Source organism: Pogoniulus pusillus, chromosome 11, assembly GCF_015220805.1.
Source record: "Pogoniulus pusillus isolate bPogPus1 chromosome 11, bPogPus1.pri, whole genome shotgun sequence".
Classification (NCBI taxonomy): Eukaryota; Metazoa; Chordata; class Aves; order Piciformes; family Lybiidae; genus Pogoniulus; species Pogoniulus pusillus.
The window spans coordinates 18239387-18256366 of record NC_087274.1 but is presented as its reverse complement, the minus strand read 5'-3'; the positions used below and the strand labels follow the sequence as shown (position 1 = coordinate 18256366).

Below are 16980 nucleotides of genomic sequence, written 5' to 3'. Positions count from 1 at the left end.
ACATTCCAGCTGCTTCTGCAATGGTGAGCAAGTGACAAAATGCTTAGAATCAGAGTGAATTTCCAAATCTTCTAGTTTGGGTAAAATTCTGCTCTCCTGGGGTTTAGCAGCAGAGAGCAGAGTTATGCCAAACTATCCTTAAAAAAAAAAAAATCGTTTTCCTTGTCCTTCATGTAGCTGAAACAGAATTTAATCAGCATCTCGGTTTTGAAAGTGGAACTTGGATATTTTCAATAATTCTCCTTCATTTTATTCTCACAATTCTTTAAATCCCAACCTGCGCTTCCCATGCTCTGCTTCTTTGGGATAAACATGAGAAAAACATCTGGAATTCTTTCTGAGCTATCTCAAGTTTCTGTTGACCACCCCTCGAAGCAGGAAATGTTTGAATCTCACTTTACTCCTTTCTTCAGCAACCGCACCTTATTTGCATCTCGAAGCAAAGCCATTAAGCACAATGATCGTAGCTGTGGGAAAGCAGCTCTTACAAAAGAATCAGGGTAATAATTAATAGTTAGACATATCAGTACTTTATGGCTCCTCATTTTCACATTTCCTCTGTGGTCTGTTCAGCCCTTACCCTCTCCCTTCCTCCCTCTCCCTTCCTCCCTCTCCCTTCCTCCCTCTCCCTTCCTCCCTCTCCCTTTCTCCCTTTCCCCTCCTCTCCTTCCCCTCCTCTCCCTCCCCTCCTCTCCTCTCCCTCCCCTCCTCTCCTTCCCTTTCTCTCCTTCCCTTTCTCTCCTTCCCTTTCTCTCCTTCCCTTTCTCTCCTTCCCTTCCTCTCCTTCCCTTCCTCTCCTTCCCCTCCTCTCCTTCCCCTCCTCTCCTTCCCCTCCTCTCCTTCCCCTCCTCTCCTTCTCCTCCTCTCCTTCCCCTTCTCCTTCTCCTCCTCTCCTTCCCCTTCTCCTTCTCCTCCTCTCCTTCCCCTTCTCCTTCCCCTCCTCTCCTTCCCCTCCTCTCCTTCCCCTCCTCTCCTTCCCCTCCTCTCCTTCCCTTCCTCTCCTTCCCCTCCTCTCCTTCTCTTCCTCTCCTTCCCCTCCTCTCCCTTCTCTTCCTCTCCCTCCCCTCCTCTCCCTCCTCAGGCCATACTGTGCCTGTTGTTTCAGGCAGAGCTCAACAGAGCTCCATTCAACCACCTGACAGCACAACACGGCCTGACCTATTTTTTTCCCCAGCCCCCCCTTACTCTTACCCAAAGCTATTTACACTTTATTTATAATTATTTGAGTGTACAGATTTTTTTTTCATAAGTTATACAGCAAAAGGCTTGTGCTCGTGGTGAATGTGACATAGTTGAAAACTATGCAATGTTTATCTATTAAAAACAAAACCTGTATAAAGGCACTAGTGTATATTTGTAATATAACTTGTCCAGTTGTTTGTAGCTGTGTATACTGAGTTATTCTGGAGGCTGTGGGCTCCCTCAGTAGGTTACATGAGGGTTGCTGGCAGTGCAGAGGCAGATTTCCTGAAGCAAAGACAAAGCCCACCTACATAACTTGGAGAACATGGCTCGAAGCACAAGGATGCTGAAGTCTCCTTTTGGGAAAGATCCTGGACTTTCTGCAGTGAGGAATTTTGGAAACACAAAGTTTCTAAACCACTTTTTTTGTTTCTTTTTTTAAACTCTTATCCACTCTGTCTTTTTAGCTGGTTCGAGGACAGTTTATGGCTTTATACTTGGTCATGAATATTCATCTTGTCTGTCCTCATGCATTGGATGCAAAAATAAAGAGATGTTAAAAAAAGAAAAAAACCAAACAACCACAAACACCATCAGGTCTTTTCACAATATTGTCTGTGTGCATGGACAGAGGCACTGAGTGCACCCTCAGCAAGTTTGCTGATGACACCAAGCTGTGTGGTGCAGCGGACAGGCTGGAGAGAAGTGATGCCAGCCAGAGGGACCTGGACAGGCTGGAGAGGTGGGCACAAGCCAACCTCAAGAGGTTCAACAAGACCAAGTGCAAGATCCTGCATCTGGGTCGATGCAATCCCGAGCACAACTCCAGGCTGGGCAGTGACTGGCTGGAGAGCAAGCCTGAGGAGAGGGACTTGAGGGTGCTGGCAGATGAGAAGCTCAACATGAGCCTGCAGTGTGCACTTGCAGCCCAGAAAGCCAACCAGATCCTGGGCTGCATCAGGAGAAGTGTGGCCAGCAGGTGGAGGGAGGTGATTCTCCCCCTCTACTCTTCTCTGGTGAGACCCCAGTACTGCATCCACTTCTGGAGCCCCTATTACAAGAGGGATGTGGAGATGCTGGAGTGTGTCCAGGGAAAGGCCACTGGGATGCTCAGAGGGCTGCAGCAGCTCTCCTATGAGGACAGACTGAAAGAGTTGGGGCTGTTCAGTCTGGAGAAGAAGAGGCTCTGAGGTGAACTTATTGTGGCCTTCCAATATCTGAAGGGGGCTACAAAAAATCTGGGGAGGGACTTTTTAGGATATCAGGGAGTGACAGGGCTAGGGGGGATGGAGCAAAGCTGGAGATGGATGTTCAGGCTGGATGTGAGGAGGAAGTTCTTCAGTATGAGGGTGGTGAAACCCTGGAAAGGGTTGCCCAGGGAGGTGTCTGAGGCCCCATCCCTGGAGGTGTTTAAGGCCAGGCTGGATGAGGCTCTGGCCAGCCTGATCTAGGGTAGGGTGTCCCTGCCCATGGCAGGGGGAGGGTTGGAACTAGATGATCCTTGTGGTCCCTTCCAACTCTAACTGATTCTATGATTCTATATTATAGAATGCCAGGGGCTGGAGGGGCCCTCCAGAGATCTTGGAGCACAATGGAAATTTGCAGGAAAGTAAGTATGCAGATGAGCTCTAGCCTGAGCTGAAGCAAGGGGCAAGAAGTGAGGTGAGCACTGAGCACTGAAGAAAGATGCTGGAGCCCTCTGTGTCTGACATTTTCATCTGAATGAGATGTTCTCACACAGGGAAAAATACAAAGAATTGCTCAGTGCAATTGACTGGGTCAAGACATACTCTGTTGAGGTTCTGCAAGCTGTCTTCAATGAAGCTAAGCATGGGAGGGCAAAGCCTGGGCTGATCTAACAGCAGGATGCAAGATTAAGTCATAACAAACTATTTGTGTTCCTGTTCTAGGCTCAGATTCTCCCTTCTATATGAAGAATGGCAAACAGTTTCCAAAGTGCTACTTATACCACATGACCTGAGAGATGTCTGGCTTATAATTGGGAAAAAAAATCCATCTTCTTATTTTAACCACACATAGAATCACAGAACCAGTCAGGGTTGGAAGGGACCACAAGGATCACCTAGTTCCAACTCCCCTGCCATGGGCAGGGACACCTCACACACACAGGCTGTCTAGAGCCTCATCCAGCCTGGCCTTAAACACCTCTAGGGATGGGGTGTCCACCACCTCCCTAGGCACATGACCTGTGGAGCTTAAAACCAGACAGAAAGAAATAAAAAGTGCTCCTTATACACCTTAAAGATTATTAATGAAGGTTGTTAACAAAGAAATAAAAAGTACTCCTTAAACACCTTAAAATTGCTAACAAAGGTCATGGGACTTCCTAGATACAAGCTGAACAGGGGCTCAGGAACCAGCCCCGGGAGAAATTGTCATTCCCAACTGCACCACGTTTTGGTGAAATGAAGGTGACAGGTTTCTTACAAGGAATTTTTCTGCACTGCAGTGTAAAGTGTCTTCTAAAAATGCAGTTGGCAGCAAGAACTCCAGGCTCATTATCCCACATTTCCAGCTTCTCATACCCATGCAGATACACCACAGCAATTTGTGCCATCATTTTGCCTGCCTGCTGCCCATGGGGAATCAGCACAGCCAGGTTCTGCTGAGCACCTCTCCGTTCCCAAACCTTTTGCAGAGCTACCCGGGGCAAAGTTCATCTCTGCCTCCAGGTATTCAGTAGCAAGTATGGCTTCGAGTGTTGTCTTCAAAACACTTTGGCTGATTGTGTGCTTGCTTCTGAGACTCATCTCAGTCCTCCTGCTCTCTGCCTGTGCCTTAACTACGCTGTCCATAGCTCCTTCTGATTCTCCTCTGCCTTTTTTTTTAACCTCTGCTCAAGATTCCACTCCATTTCCTCCTTCCCTCTCAGTTTCTTGATTTGAATTTTCATGCAATTTTACCTCTATCACTATGGAGGGCTCTCACCAGTCACAGCTGAAACACTCCATCATCTCTTTCTCCAGTTTACCATGTGCCCAGCAGGCCCCTGGGACAGCTGCTCAGCCATGCCACAGAACAAGGCTCTACTCGGATCTACAGGAAATCATTTGGAGGAGCAGACTTGTGGTAGGATTGGCTTAACCAATGCACAAGGATCTGATCTGCTCAGTAAGAGGCATTAAGCAGCACTGAGCAAACCTCATTGTTTAGAGGGTGATTAGGGGACTGGAGCACTGTCTGAAGTGGAGAGGCTGAGGGAGCTGGGGCTGCTTAGTCTGGAGAGGGAAAGCCTGAGAGGGGATTTAAGAAATGTCTATAAATATCTAAGGGCTGGGGGTCAGGAGGCAGGGGACAGGTTCTGATCATTTGCTCCCTGCAATAGGACAAGGAGCAATGTATGGGAGCTGCAGCACAGGAGGTTGCAGCTCAACACAAGGGGAACTGCTTTCCTGGAAGGGTCCCAGAGCACTGGCACAGGCTGCCCAGAGAGGCTGTGGAGTCTCCTTCTCTGGAGCCTTTCAAGGCCTGTCTGGATGTGTTGCTGTGTGCCCTGAGCTAGATTGTGTGGTGCTGCTCTGACAGGAGGGTTGGACTCACTGATCCCTTTGGGTCCCTTCCAACCCCTGACATCCTGTGAGCTTGTGATCCTGTTTAGGAGCTACAGAGGGGAGGAGACACTGAATGCAGCAGGCAGTGCTGGGCACACTTCAGTTGCATCACCCCAGCAGGATGTGCTTCCACGCAGGTGCTTCAGCTGTGTTTGGATGCTTTTTTTCTCCAGCTGTGCTGCAGAATGCTGGCATTGCCATGTGCCAGGGTATGGCACCCTGCAGGTAAACCCACTTAGGATATTTTTACAGTGAATGCTCTGTGGATCTTAGTCCCTTTATTACAATTCCACTCCAAAGGAAATGTGATTCACAGGAGACATATGTGTGTTTGAAATCCTCACTGGACAGTAACTACACTGATTTTCACTGAGGTGTCCCTGAGCAGGTTTCCCCTGACAACTGAGATCACAGAATTAATCAGGTTGGAAAAGACTTTCAAGATCGTTGAGTCCAATCTGACACCTTCTAATTAACTAACCCATGGCACTAAGTGCCTCATCCAGCCTCCTCTTAAATACCTTCAGGGATGGTGACTCCACTACCTCCCCAGGCAGCCCATTTCAATGCCAATCACTCTTGCTGTGAAGAACTTCTTCCTAACATCCAGCCTGAACCTGCCCTGGCACAGCTCGAGGCTGTATCCTCTTTTTCTGTCCCTGGATTCCTGGGAAAAGAGACCACCTGGCTACAACCTCCCTTCAGGTAGTTGTAGAGAGCAATGAGATCTGCCCTGAGCCTCTTCTTCAGGCTGCACACCCCCAGCTCCCTCAGCCTCTTCTCACAGGGCTGTGCTCCAGCCTCCTCTCCAGCCTTGGTGCCCTTCTCTGGACACAGTCCAGCACCTCAACACCTTTCTTAAACCAAGGGTCTCAGAACTGGACACAGTACTCAAGGTGTGGCTTAATCAGTGCCGAGCACAGGGGCAGAAGGACTGCTCTGGTCTTGCTTTGCCACAGTAAATCTGAGTGTTTCAACAAGGTGGAGAAACAAACCAGAGGGTAGCATTAAAGTGTCACAAACATTCTGCCTTACTCAGCACCTGATGAAATTCCCTAATTACCATTTACACTTTTGGGGTGTATCAATCTTTTTACATGGCTCAACATCTAACAAAACATTGCCATGGCACAAACAAACTGGGTAATTACGGGAGGAGGCATTTTGCAACCACCACCACCACCACCACAGTGGGTAGGTTGTGGTTTGAGGTTTCTTTTTTACACAATGCAAACAGCAGAAATTGCAGAAGACACAAACAATTCACAGCCCAAATGCTGCCTCTTGGTTAGGCAACAGTGCAGCCACAATTGGCATCAGGAAAACTGGTGCACGTGTGAAGCAGGGCGGCACTGAGCCTTCTTTTAGCTGACTAATGCGATGGCCTCGGGCACAGGATCTCACAGGCTCACAGGATGTCAGGGGTTGGAAGGGATCAGCGAGTCCAACTCCCCTGCCAGGGCAGCACCGTGCAATCTAGCTCAGGTCACACAGCAACACATCCAGACAGGCCTTGAAAGGCTCCAGAGAAGGAGACTCCACAACCTCTCTGGAGAGCCTGTGCCAGTGCTCTGGGACGCTTACAGGAAAGAAGTTCCCCCTTGTGTTGCACTGCAACCTCCTGTGCTGCAGCTTCCATCCATTGCTCCTTGTCCTATAGCAGGGAGCAAGTCAGCAGAGCCTGTCCCCTGCCTCCTGACCCCCAACCCTCAGATGTTTAGAATCACAGAATCAACCAGATTGGAAGAGACCTCCAAGCTCATCCAGTCCAACCTATTGCCCAGACCTATCCAATCAACCAGACCATGGCACTAAGTGGCCCATCCAGTCTTTTTCTGAACATCCCCAGGGATGGTGATGCCACCACCTCCCTGGGCAGCCCATTCCAATGCCAATCACTCTCTCTGGCAAGAATTTCCTCCTAATATTCACCCTATACCTCCCTTGGCACAACTTGAGACTGTGTCCCCTCATTTTGTTGCTGATTGCCTGAGAGAAGAGACTGACCCCTACCTGGTTACAGTCTCCTTCCAGATAGTTGTAGACAGCAATGAAGTCTGCCCTGAGTTTCTTCTTCTGCAGGCTGCACACCCCCAGCTCCCTCAGCCTCTCCTCACAGGGCTGTGCTCCAGTCCCTTCACCACCCTTGGTATCCTTTTCCGGACATGTTCCAGTACCTCAACATCTCTCTTGAATTGAGGAGCCCAGAATGGGACACAGCACTCAGTGCTGAGTTATAAATATTTATTAAATCCCCTCTCAGTCTTCTTTTCTCCTGACTAAACAGCCCCAGGTCCCTCAGCCTCTCCTCATTAGGCAGTGCTCCAGTCCCCTAATCATCCTCCACTGGACCTTCTCCAGCAGATCCCTGTCTCTCTTAAACCAGGGAGCCCAAAAACTGAAGACAGTTCTTAAGGTCTCACCAGGGCAGAGTAGAGGGGGAGGAGAACCTCCATTGATCTGCTGGACACACTCTTCTTAATACACCCCAGGATCCCATTGGCCTTCTTGGCCACAAGGGCACATTGCTGTCCCATGGATATTATCTACCAGCACTCCCAGCTCACTCTCCATGGGGCTCAAATGGTTTCCAGCAGGCCAGCTCAGGTGTTGCTGTGTAGCACAAACACATGGATTTGACTCTTGCTTATTGCTTCCAATGGTTGTATTGCCTGAAAAGATATTTTAAATGATATTTGCTAGTGAAATTCCTGTGTCTCCCTTGAAGACTGGGCTAGAACACCACCTCAAACTCTTCCCAGCAGAGTGGGAAGCACATCCTACCTGCTGGATCAGAGCATCCTTTGGTCCATGCTGGAGGGCAGGTGTGGCACACATGGAGCATTCCTGATGGAAACAGCAGCACAATGGCTCAGATCATCAGCTTGGATGCTGGAAGTTAAAAGAAACTACTGTTTCCTGAGGAAATCTCCTTAGCCTGGTTGCCAACTTTGGCCAGGCTGGACATATCTTTGCTGCCTTCAGAACAAGCACCTCTCTCACAGGAAGGGGAAAGAAGAAAGGAGCAGGAAAAACTCCCAAGCAGCTCATTGTGGATCAGGTGGGATCCCATCTCTGCTTTCAGACCTATATATTTAGGACAGTTCTTCTGTCCTCTCCTCAAACATGCCCATGCTGCTGCACCAAGGAACCCTCAAGCTGATGGTCACCCATCGTGGGGGGAAAAAAAGGTGCAGGAAATGACATTTTGTTTGTCTCTTCCTTCCCTCACACTGCAAGCCTGGGATGCTGGGGCCTGAGGAGCCAAAGACAGAGCAGGAGTGGGGCTGGAAGAACAGAGCTCCAAAACAGGGCAGGACCTCTGGGGATCAGATGAGGTGAAATTGATACTAGGGCTGGGTGACAGGTTGGACCTAGTGGTTAAATGACTGCAAGCAGGAACACTTTGGCTTCATCACCAACAATTTCAACATTAGCTTGAAAGTCAGGAATCCATTTTGCTTCCTTTGGAGTAAAACAAAATGTGTGGTAAGCTGAATGAGTCATCCTAAGCCCAGGCTCGTGGAGCTGGCAGAGATACCCCATGGGCACAGATGTGGTGGAGCAGCTCCTGTCCACACCTCCTAGTCAGGGCAGAGACCACTAATCATGCACTCACAAGCTCAACAAAACTCTCAATAAAGCAGACTCAAAGCATCTGCTGAGGTTGCTGAGCAGAGAAAGCAACACAGTGTCCAGGGACATCCCATCACAGGGCTTCACCTTGGGCATTGCTCAGGGATAGGTAGAGGAGACCTCTTTTCTTCTGCAGGATGGCAGCCAGGCCATCTCTTCTGGGCATACACACAGGTGGAGAGGTGTTGGTGTGCTGAATGCAAGCACTGCTTGTAGGTACCTTTACAGCCCATGTGAAACAACAACCTTGTGCCAGCAACTCTAAAGCTGAGCCAGGAAAACAACAGCTGAAAACCAGCCAGAAAGGTTTGTCATGTGAGCCATTAAAGATCATCCCTGACTCCCCCAGAGAACGAGAGGTCTGGCTCCTGGTGAGTTTGGAAATTCTGCTTGCTGAGTGGTCTACTGTTGCAACTCTGTCCTGTGATGGATGTGGATGTTACCTAAGAGCAGCACAAACACTCTTCCTGTTGGTATGACTACGTTGCTCCCAGTCCATATTTAGCTGTCCCTCTTGGATGTGAGTCAGAGAGGAATAAGCCCTGAGAGGCAACTTTTACAGCTGTTAAGGTGTCTCAGCCATGTGTAAGAGGTGCCAGGGCTGAGTTGCAGCAGTGCTGCAGCTCAGGGTAAAGCTTTAAAGCTTCCTCACATGGTGGCAGGCTGCCGTGCAGCAGAGCTTGGCAGGGGAAGACCTGGGAGGAGCACTGGGAGCTGGGCTTTACTCAGCCATTGTCTCTCTTTAATTAACGATCTGTTTCAGCACACATCACTGGGTAACTTTTTTTTTTTAATAACAGTAATTAATGAGAGGTTGAGTCAATGAAAAAGTCTTCCTACAGAGATGTTACAAATAACACTTGCAGAAGCTCTTCTGGATCAAAACTCTGAGCTGATAAGAGCTGGAAGCATCACTCCAGTGGAGCATCCACAAGGACAAAACAGGACCCCTCTTGTGTGCTAAGCCATTTGAAGGGAGGTGAAGACTCAGGAGGCAGGGCAGGAGGCAGCATTCATATTCTCCTGAAGCAGCCTAAATCTACCCTCCTAAAGCTTAAATCCATTCCCTCTCCATTCTTTCTCTTGAAAGGTCTGCAAATGATTGGCAGGGTAAGCGGTGCTGTGTAGGACAGCACAAGCAGCAGTAATTGCTGTTGATTTGGGGTTTTTTTAGACACCCACATATTTTTCCAGGCATACAAGCAAGCAAAGCAAATAGAAATGGATTTAAAAAGATACAGAATAATTCAAAGTGTTACCCAGTTTCTATTGGGTGACAAATCAACATCATCCAAGATGGTCTGGGGGATTCCCCCCCTAAAAGCTTCAAGCAGCTTTTCAGCTTTGAAAGGATCAGAAAACTCTGCCCTAGAGAGAGATGAAGTAGCTCAAATAGCTGACTGAGGGCACCTGGAGCACAGCTGATGATGCTTTAAAGCAGAAAAAAGGAAGTGATTGAAAACAGCTGAAAAGTGACTGAAGAAAAGAAACCTTGCTCTGGGCAGTCAGATCCTGGTTTAAGCTGGAAGCTCACATCTTTTTTAAGTGCCTGAAGCTCGGCTTGCGGTTAAGAGCTCGTGGAAGATTAGGTAAGGATGGCCTTGGAGACACATAGTCTGAAACTGTGCCTGCTTGATGAGGAGGTGTTTAATCGTTCTGCACCAGTTAGCTGGTCTGAATCCCTTGTACTGTAGTAGAAAGGAATGAGGTTTCTGTTCAGGGTAAGCTTTGCCTTGAATCAGAGGAAATTTGTGGGAAGGAGAGGGTATTTTTTTCATGGGCACATCAATGATGTACTCACTGAGGACCATTTTGTAGATTTTTATTACAGAAGTGTTGATTCCCCCTCCAATTCTCTCTCTCTCTCTAGGCATGGAGCAGCTTCTATGAAGGTACTGATTTTAAAGTATTTAGGGGAAAGATTCTGATCCCCCCACAATTTCCCTCCTTTGTCCCGTGCAGAAAGCTCCAGGCTCTCTTTGTGAGAGTAGATGTGGCTCTTGTGAACAACTGAACTGAAATGGTTAACTTCTTTTCCAGGACTGGCATGCACTTGTTGACTTGAAAATGAAAGACACGATGTCTGTGGACTGAAGAGCTAGCCACATGCAGCTGACACTGGTGTGGAAGAGCAATGAAATGCTGATGAGCAGAGGTGAGTCTCTCGACCTTATCAGCTGGGTGGGACAGCAGATGGAGTCGGGAGGAGACAAGGAGGCAGGGACAGCACTTTGCCACTAATCAACTCAGCAAAGCAGAAGGGGGAAACTACACTTTGGTCTTGCTGGAATAAGGTAGAGTACGAGTGGAGACTTCGATTTATTATTCTAGTGGTGTGCTTTGGCAAGGCTGTCCTGTGGTCTACAAACACATGCTGACATTTCTCTCTGGAAAACCTTCAGAAGAGCTCTAAACATATCTGGGCTACTGGAAGGCACTCACTGACCAACAGGGTGGTGAAATCAGAGGGTCTGACCTTACAGTAGTTACCTGGGGAAGGCACAACTCATCCAAACAAGGTCTGAAAGAGATGACTGGGCTCTGGCTCCTGCTCATCTCAGTTATCTGGTGGTGTGCTTCCTTCCCTAACCTGAGCATGCTTGAGTAGTGTCCTCCTAGACAACAGTGCACCAGTTAGGGGTTTTATGGATGAGAACTGGTCCCCAAAATAAAACAGTACAGGAGGCAAACAGATTCCCAGCAAGAGTTTAACTGCTCACAGCAGGGTCTCGACTTCATGGGTTTGCTAATACAAAACCAACCAGGGAGATCTGCTCCTGGGCTGTACAGTTAAAGACCCTTGCTGTGTAAATCCATGGTTCAGACCACAGCAAAGAGACAGAAAATGCTGTGCAGGTGTTTGGGTTTCTCTTTGGTGGACTATCATGAAATAGTGCCAGGCTCTGCTCATGACTTCCCCTGTTCAGCTGGCAGAAATGAAAAGAGCAAATAGCAGTGCTGGGTATTAGGAACTATCTAGAAGGTCGATGAGTGACTAAGGAGAGGTCAGCATGGACAAACGAAGGAGAGCAACAGGAACTGGACAATGTGAACTGGGGAGGTAAGCAAGGTCAAGGAATATGTTAGCAGAAAGATCACCGAGCACAGTTATAAACCAACCTGTTACAGCCAGTTTCTTTCCAAGGGGTTATTAAGATGCACAAAGGTGCTTGGGTATCTGATATAACTTACCAAACAAACCAGGTCCCTCCAGTCAATGGGCACATAGTACTGGTGCAGCTAAGTTTGGGCCCTCAGTGCTTTAGAATGTCTAACCACCAGCGGAGGGGACTTTTGTCTTGGTTTCAAAGTTTTGGGGGTTGTTGATTGGGTTTTTTTCTTGAGAAGACATCTAATGCTTACTGTAACATAAGCACATATTGCAGCTATGTGAAGTTATCTCTTCCTTTCTGTTTTCCTTCCTCTTGATTCGTGACTTTTTCCTGGCTCTGGTGCTCACTTAGCTGTGTGTGGCTGCTTCTAACGCAGAGTCCTTGCATGTAGGTGTGAACTGCCTGATACTTGTTGGGCTATTTTTCTACTGTAAATAATAATTTGGCCTTCTGGCCTAGGAACTAAATCTTTTCATAACCACTCCAGCTGTGATGCATTTCCAGCACATCTACATCCCAGCAGCTGCTCTTTCTTCATTTACTGTGGATTATTCAGGAATTGCTTCTAGACCTTAGAAGACAGCCTAGGAAACTATTACAAGATCAGACTACCTTTAGTTCTTCTTTAGCTTCCCTACACCTAGGCTTGCTCTTCAAAATTCAAGCTCGCTCTTTGGCTTCTGTTATCTTTCTGCATAGAATGGTTTAGGTTGGAAGGGACCTCAAAGATCATCTAATTCCAACCTCCCGCCATAGGCAGGGACATCTCTCACTAGAACAGGCCTCATCTAACCTAGCCTTGAACAAGTCTTTTAATGCAATTCATCTGTTTAGAGGAGTGGGAGGACAAGAGCATGTGTGGGTGGAATTCCTCAGCCAAAGCTTACTCATCCTCTTTCCTACCTTTGTGCTGCACTTCATCCAGGAGAAGGGTCAACAGTCAGCCAGTGCTAAATGCCACAGTCCATTGGTCAACGGGGGCAGCTTACACAGACAAGAATCTGCTATAAAACAAATCTCTCCACAGATAATCCATGGATCCCACACGCTTTTAAAGGCCATTCATGCTTTCCCAGCATACAGAAGTCCTAACAGAGGGCAAACTTCTAATAAGTCCATGTGCCAGGGATTCCCTTTGCATCCAATTCCCACGTATTCCCTGTATGACTGAACCTCGTTTCTGTTGCAAGGGATGGCTTTTCAACGGGCATTAAGACAGAACGTTAAGCATGTAGTCGTGCCTGTGTGCTGGAATGTGATGTTTCTCACCTTCTGAGCTGGGAAGCAGCACCATGCAGTGGTCACCAAGTCACCTACATAAGGATGCTCACGTTCAGGTCTGTCCTGCTTTGCTACCTTGCTGTGTGATGCAAAGCACAGCTGCAAATTTTGCATAACCAGTTGGAATGCCCCACTTAACCCCCAAGTCGTTCACCACTCAGAAATACTTCAGCAGCACACTTCATATTGGTTTTTTGAAAGCTTCCTCCCTTCCCCAGTCTGTAGCTTGTATCTGATTCTCCCTTTCCTCATAGCTCTCTGACACACTGTGTAATAATTTCTCTCTCTCTTGTCCCTTGCTGTTTGCTTAGCTGGTGTAAACTGTGTTGATTGTAGATAATTAGGCACCTATTTTGTAAATAGCTGCTCTGAAATTCTTTATTCTCTCCAGGTCATTTGCATAAGATGATTCTGGGCTGAATCAAGGGAGAAAGAGAAAAACAGTCATCACTTGTAGCACCTGAAGCACCACCTGTGATGTTCAGCTGGCTGAGTTGCTATGAAAGGTGGCTAAAGAAGCAGTGGTTTAGGTCTATACTTGTGATTTGTGTCCAGCAGATCAAGGGAGGTTCTCCTCCCCCTCTACTCTGCCCTGGTGAGACCTTCTCTTGAGTACTGACTTCAGTTTTGGGCTCTCCAGTTTAAGAGGGACAGGAATCTGCTGGAGAGAAACCAAGGGAGGGCTACAAGGATGTTGAAGGGACTGGAGCACTGCCTGATGAGGAGAGGCTGAGGGACCTGGGGCTGCTTAGTCTGGAGAAGAGAAGACTGAGAGGGGGTTTAAGAAATGTCAATAAATATCTGAGGGCTGGGGGTCAGGAGTGGGGGACAGGCTCTGCTCACTTGCTCCCTGAGATAGGGCAAGGAGCAGTGGATGGAAGATGCAGCACAGGAGGTTCCAGTTCCACACAAGAGGGAACTTCTTTCCTGTAAGGGTCCCAGAGCACTGGCACAGGCTCCCCAGAGAGGTTGTGGAGTCTCCTTCTCTGGAGCCTTTCCAAGACTGTCTGGATGTGTTGCTGTGTGACCTGAGCTAGATTGTATGGTCCTGCTCTGGCAGGGGGGTTGGACTCGCTGATCCCTTTGGGTCCCTTCCAACTCCTGACATCTGTGATCCTACCATCCTCACCACTAGCTACGGGCTGCAGATTTCAGTGGTCTTGTTTCAATTCTTCATACAACTCTTCCCCCACACAACCCCCCTTTTTTTTTTTCTCTGTGGATGTACCAGCCCTGCATGGCTGCTTCCCTTAAGCAATCATCCTCTCCATCTCTCCAGGGACTGTTTGAGCCTTTCCTCTACATTGTCAAATAATAGTCCCCTCAATCTTATAAGAAGTGGATAATAATGTAACCTTATAATTTCTGCCTTAATTATTGCCAGTTTATTGTGAAGAGTTGCTTATCTTAAGGGCCTTTATCAAGAATACTTTGGCAGAACTTATGATGAAGATAACGATAAACAAAGACCAAACTATTAACTGCTGGCGTCAAGAAATATATTGCAGCTTCAGCAATTGTCTTCTGACATACAGATGTGAAATCATGCTTCTGGCTAACTTCCTCCAATTAGTTAAGCACTGAAGTTGAGAACATGGGCTGCTTTGGAGAGGAAAATGCAGCCAGCCTGACTGCCAGCACTTAAAGCCATAGGTACACAAGCTAAACCTCTGCTGCTCTAAGAACCCTGTGATTTCAACACATGGGTTGCAATCCTGTCACCACTGACAAACCCCCATGGGCTTAATATTTCACTAGGGGCTTCAGTTTACTGCACATGTATCTTAATACAAGCAGGATTTTGCCATATGCACAGATGTCCCAAGCAGGACTTGCCCTGTGCGTGTCTAAACAGCTTTTTGTGACCACCTAAGTGTGCCACTTGGTACCTGACATGATGCTGCTGTTGTGACAGTTGTCTGCCTGCCTTCAAAAGCTACAGTTGACGTCCTGTAGTGTTCTATCCCAGCTTTACTTGGTTTTCTTTCATTAGGTGATCAGAGTGAAGTTGGGAGAACCCTTGAAGCGTCCACACGATTGGGCTGAGGAATGTGGTAAGATCAGGTTTAGCTGTACAAGCTCCTGCAACTGAAAACATGGATCACAAAACCCCACTGTGATCCATTTGCAGTGGTTACTTAAAAGTACAGCACACACCCTCTGCAGGTCAGCAAAGTAGGGAGGGGAACCTCAAGATCTGGGGTGGGGGTGGGTTTGCCCCTTGTTTACACAATGGAACTGCTGCTTCAAAGCATCAGCTCTTCACTTTTGAATTTGCAGCCTTCTCCAAGAGCAAGGGCCTCTGATGAGATAGGTATGTACATACCTGCATTTATAGAACTCTCTCTTGAAAGTCAGAGGTTTTTTCCCTCCCCCCTTTTTAACTAATTTTCTCACTCAAAACTCCTGTGGCTTGATTGAAAAACAACCCCAAACCTCTTCCAGGTCGGCTTTGTGAAAACATTGCCTTCCCCAAAGCAAGCAAGGGGTGACTGTCCCATCTGAAGCTAGGAAACAGACACTGAAAGAACATCCTCGAGCAGCAAGACACTATTTCATCTGCCAGGTGCTTAAAAACACAACAACCCTCCACACGCAGGCTGAATTAGAAAAATATTTTTATTTACAAGAGCAAATAATGTAGTGCAAGGAGAGTGGATTTAACCCTCAGTAATGCATAGATTGATGCAATTTATAGTCTGTGAGCTACGTCGTTCTGCAGAGGTGCGTGCACACCTGCTCTAGAGGCCAGACTCTTCCTACAGCCACCTCCCAGGCAGAAGGCATCTGCACTCTGTAGTTGGTTTCCATATAGCCCATCTGGCACTTGGACTGTCACTTAAACAAGTGTCGTCCAGAGAACATGAGATAAATCCTTGCCCCTGGTACTGCAATCCACAACTAACTCGTTCAGACACTTGCTGTCACCTGTCCACGTTCAAATGCTATTTCATTTATCCATTTGTTTCTTTATTTCTCTCATCAGGGCAGGAAACATTTCCTTGGCATCCAGCAGGGGCCTGCTGACACTTGTGAAACTTTGACCAAGCTTGCCCAGCAGAAGTGCTGCTGCAACTGTGCCTGGTGTTTTCCTTCCAAAACAAAGCACTTCTTGGACCAAAGAGTAAGGATGCAGTATAAGATGGCAAAAGAACCTATTTGTTACCACTGCCTGTACTGGTGTGCCATGGAACTGGGGAAGTATTGGTGGCTGGGTTTCACTTTTATGGAATTTCCATGCTTCCAACTTGGAAAAAAAAAATTCTAGCAACTTTACCAGTAAAATAAGCTCAAATGCAGTAAAGAGAATTTAATATTAGATAGGTGAGGGAAAACTTCTCCATCAAAACTGGGGAGAGATTTGCTCATTCTTCAATTTGGCAAAGGCTCTGCCTGTTTTCCTCAAGTTCTTCAATGAAATCCATTCTGATTGGGTGGGGGGAATGCAGGTTCCCTCACTATTACCTGTTTGGAGTATTAAATAAATGATAGGGCTGTTTTTTCCTTGTAGTGGAGAAATCAGATCAGTGAATTTCCCTGCAATTTTGGCTGTTGGACTTCATAATTTATGCCACCATAGGGTTGGCTGCCAGTTCTTAGCTTGGTAGTTGTTCCTATCCCACCTTCCCAAGAGGACATCAGCCTTTAGGAAACTACACTTCAGCTTGTAACAAGAGGATTCTGAGGGTCTGACTCCTGCTGTTCTAAACCATTTGAGGAAGTAGATTCATCTTGCTGCATTAGTCTGGTAGCATCATCACTGCTATTCCCTGAGGAAGAAGGTTCATCTGACAGTGCTTCTGATCTTGTTCCAGGAGTGTTCTGGGCTGTGGAAAAACACAGAATCAACATTAGGGGCTGGAAGTGACCTCCAAAGCTCATCCAGTCCAACCTCCCTGACAGAGCAGGATCACCTAGAGCAGATCACACAGGAACACATCCAGGTGAGTTTTGAATATCTCCAGAGAGGGAGACTCCACAACCTCCCTGGGCAGCCTCTTCCAGTCTTCTGTCACCCTCACAGGGAAAAAATTCCTCTTCATGTTTAAATGAAACTTCCTATGCCTCAGCTTCCACCCAGTGCCCCTTGTCCTGTCACTGGGCATCACCCAGCAGAGCCTGGCTCCAGCCTCCTGGCACTCACCCTCCACCTACTTATAAACATTGAAGTCACTTCTCAGTCTCCTCCCAGCAAC

General features: G+C 47.5%; 1 protein-coding gene and 1 long non-coding RNA gene across 3 annotated transcripts in view; one reads left to right on the top strand and one right to left on the bottom strand.

Annotated features, from left to right (window-relative positions):
• The first annotated feature begins 9862 nt into the window (after positions 1 to 9862).
• On the top strand, positions 9863 to 16535 carry LOC135179469 (uncharacterized). Of its 2 annotated transcripts, XR_010304005.1 has the most exons (6): positions 9863 to 9979; positions 10431 to 10545; positions 14778 to 14838; positions 15065 to 15098; positions 15230 to 15350; positions 15771 to 16535. It is a non-coding gene; the product is annotated as an uncharacterized LOC135179469 (long non-coding RNA). The 2 variants fall into 2 exon arrangements; XR_010304006.1 differs by lacking the exon at positions 15065 to 15098.
• SEL1L3 (SEL1L family member 3) overlaps positions 15386 to 16980 on the bottom strand; it is a 37074-nt gene continuing 35479 nt past the window's right edge. The window contains exon 24 of the mRNA XM_064151317.1: positions 15386 to 16611. Within this exon, the coding sequence (XP_064007387.1) occupies positions 16445 to 16611 (167 nt within the window). The 3' untranslated portion in view covers positions 15386 to 16444. The remainder of the gene's footprint in view (positions 16612 to 16980) is intronic.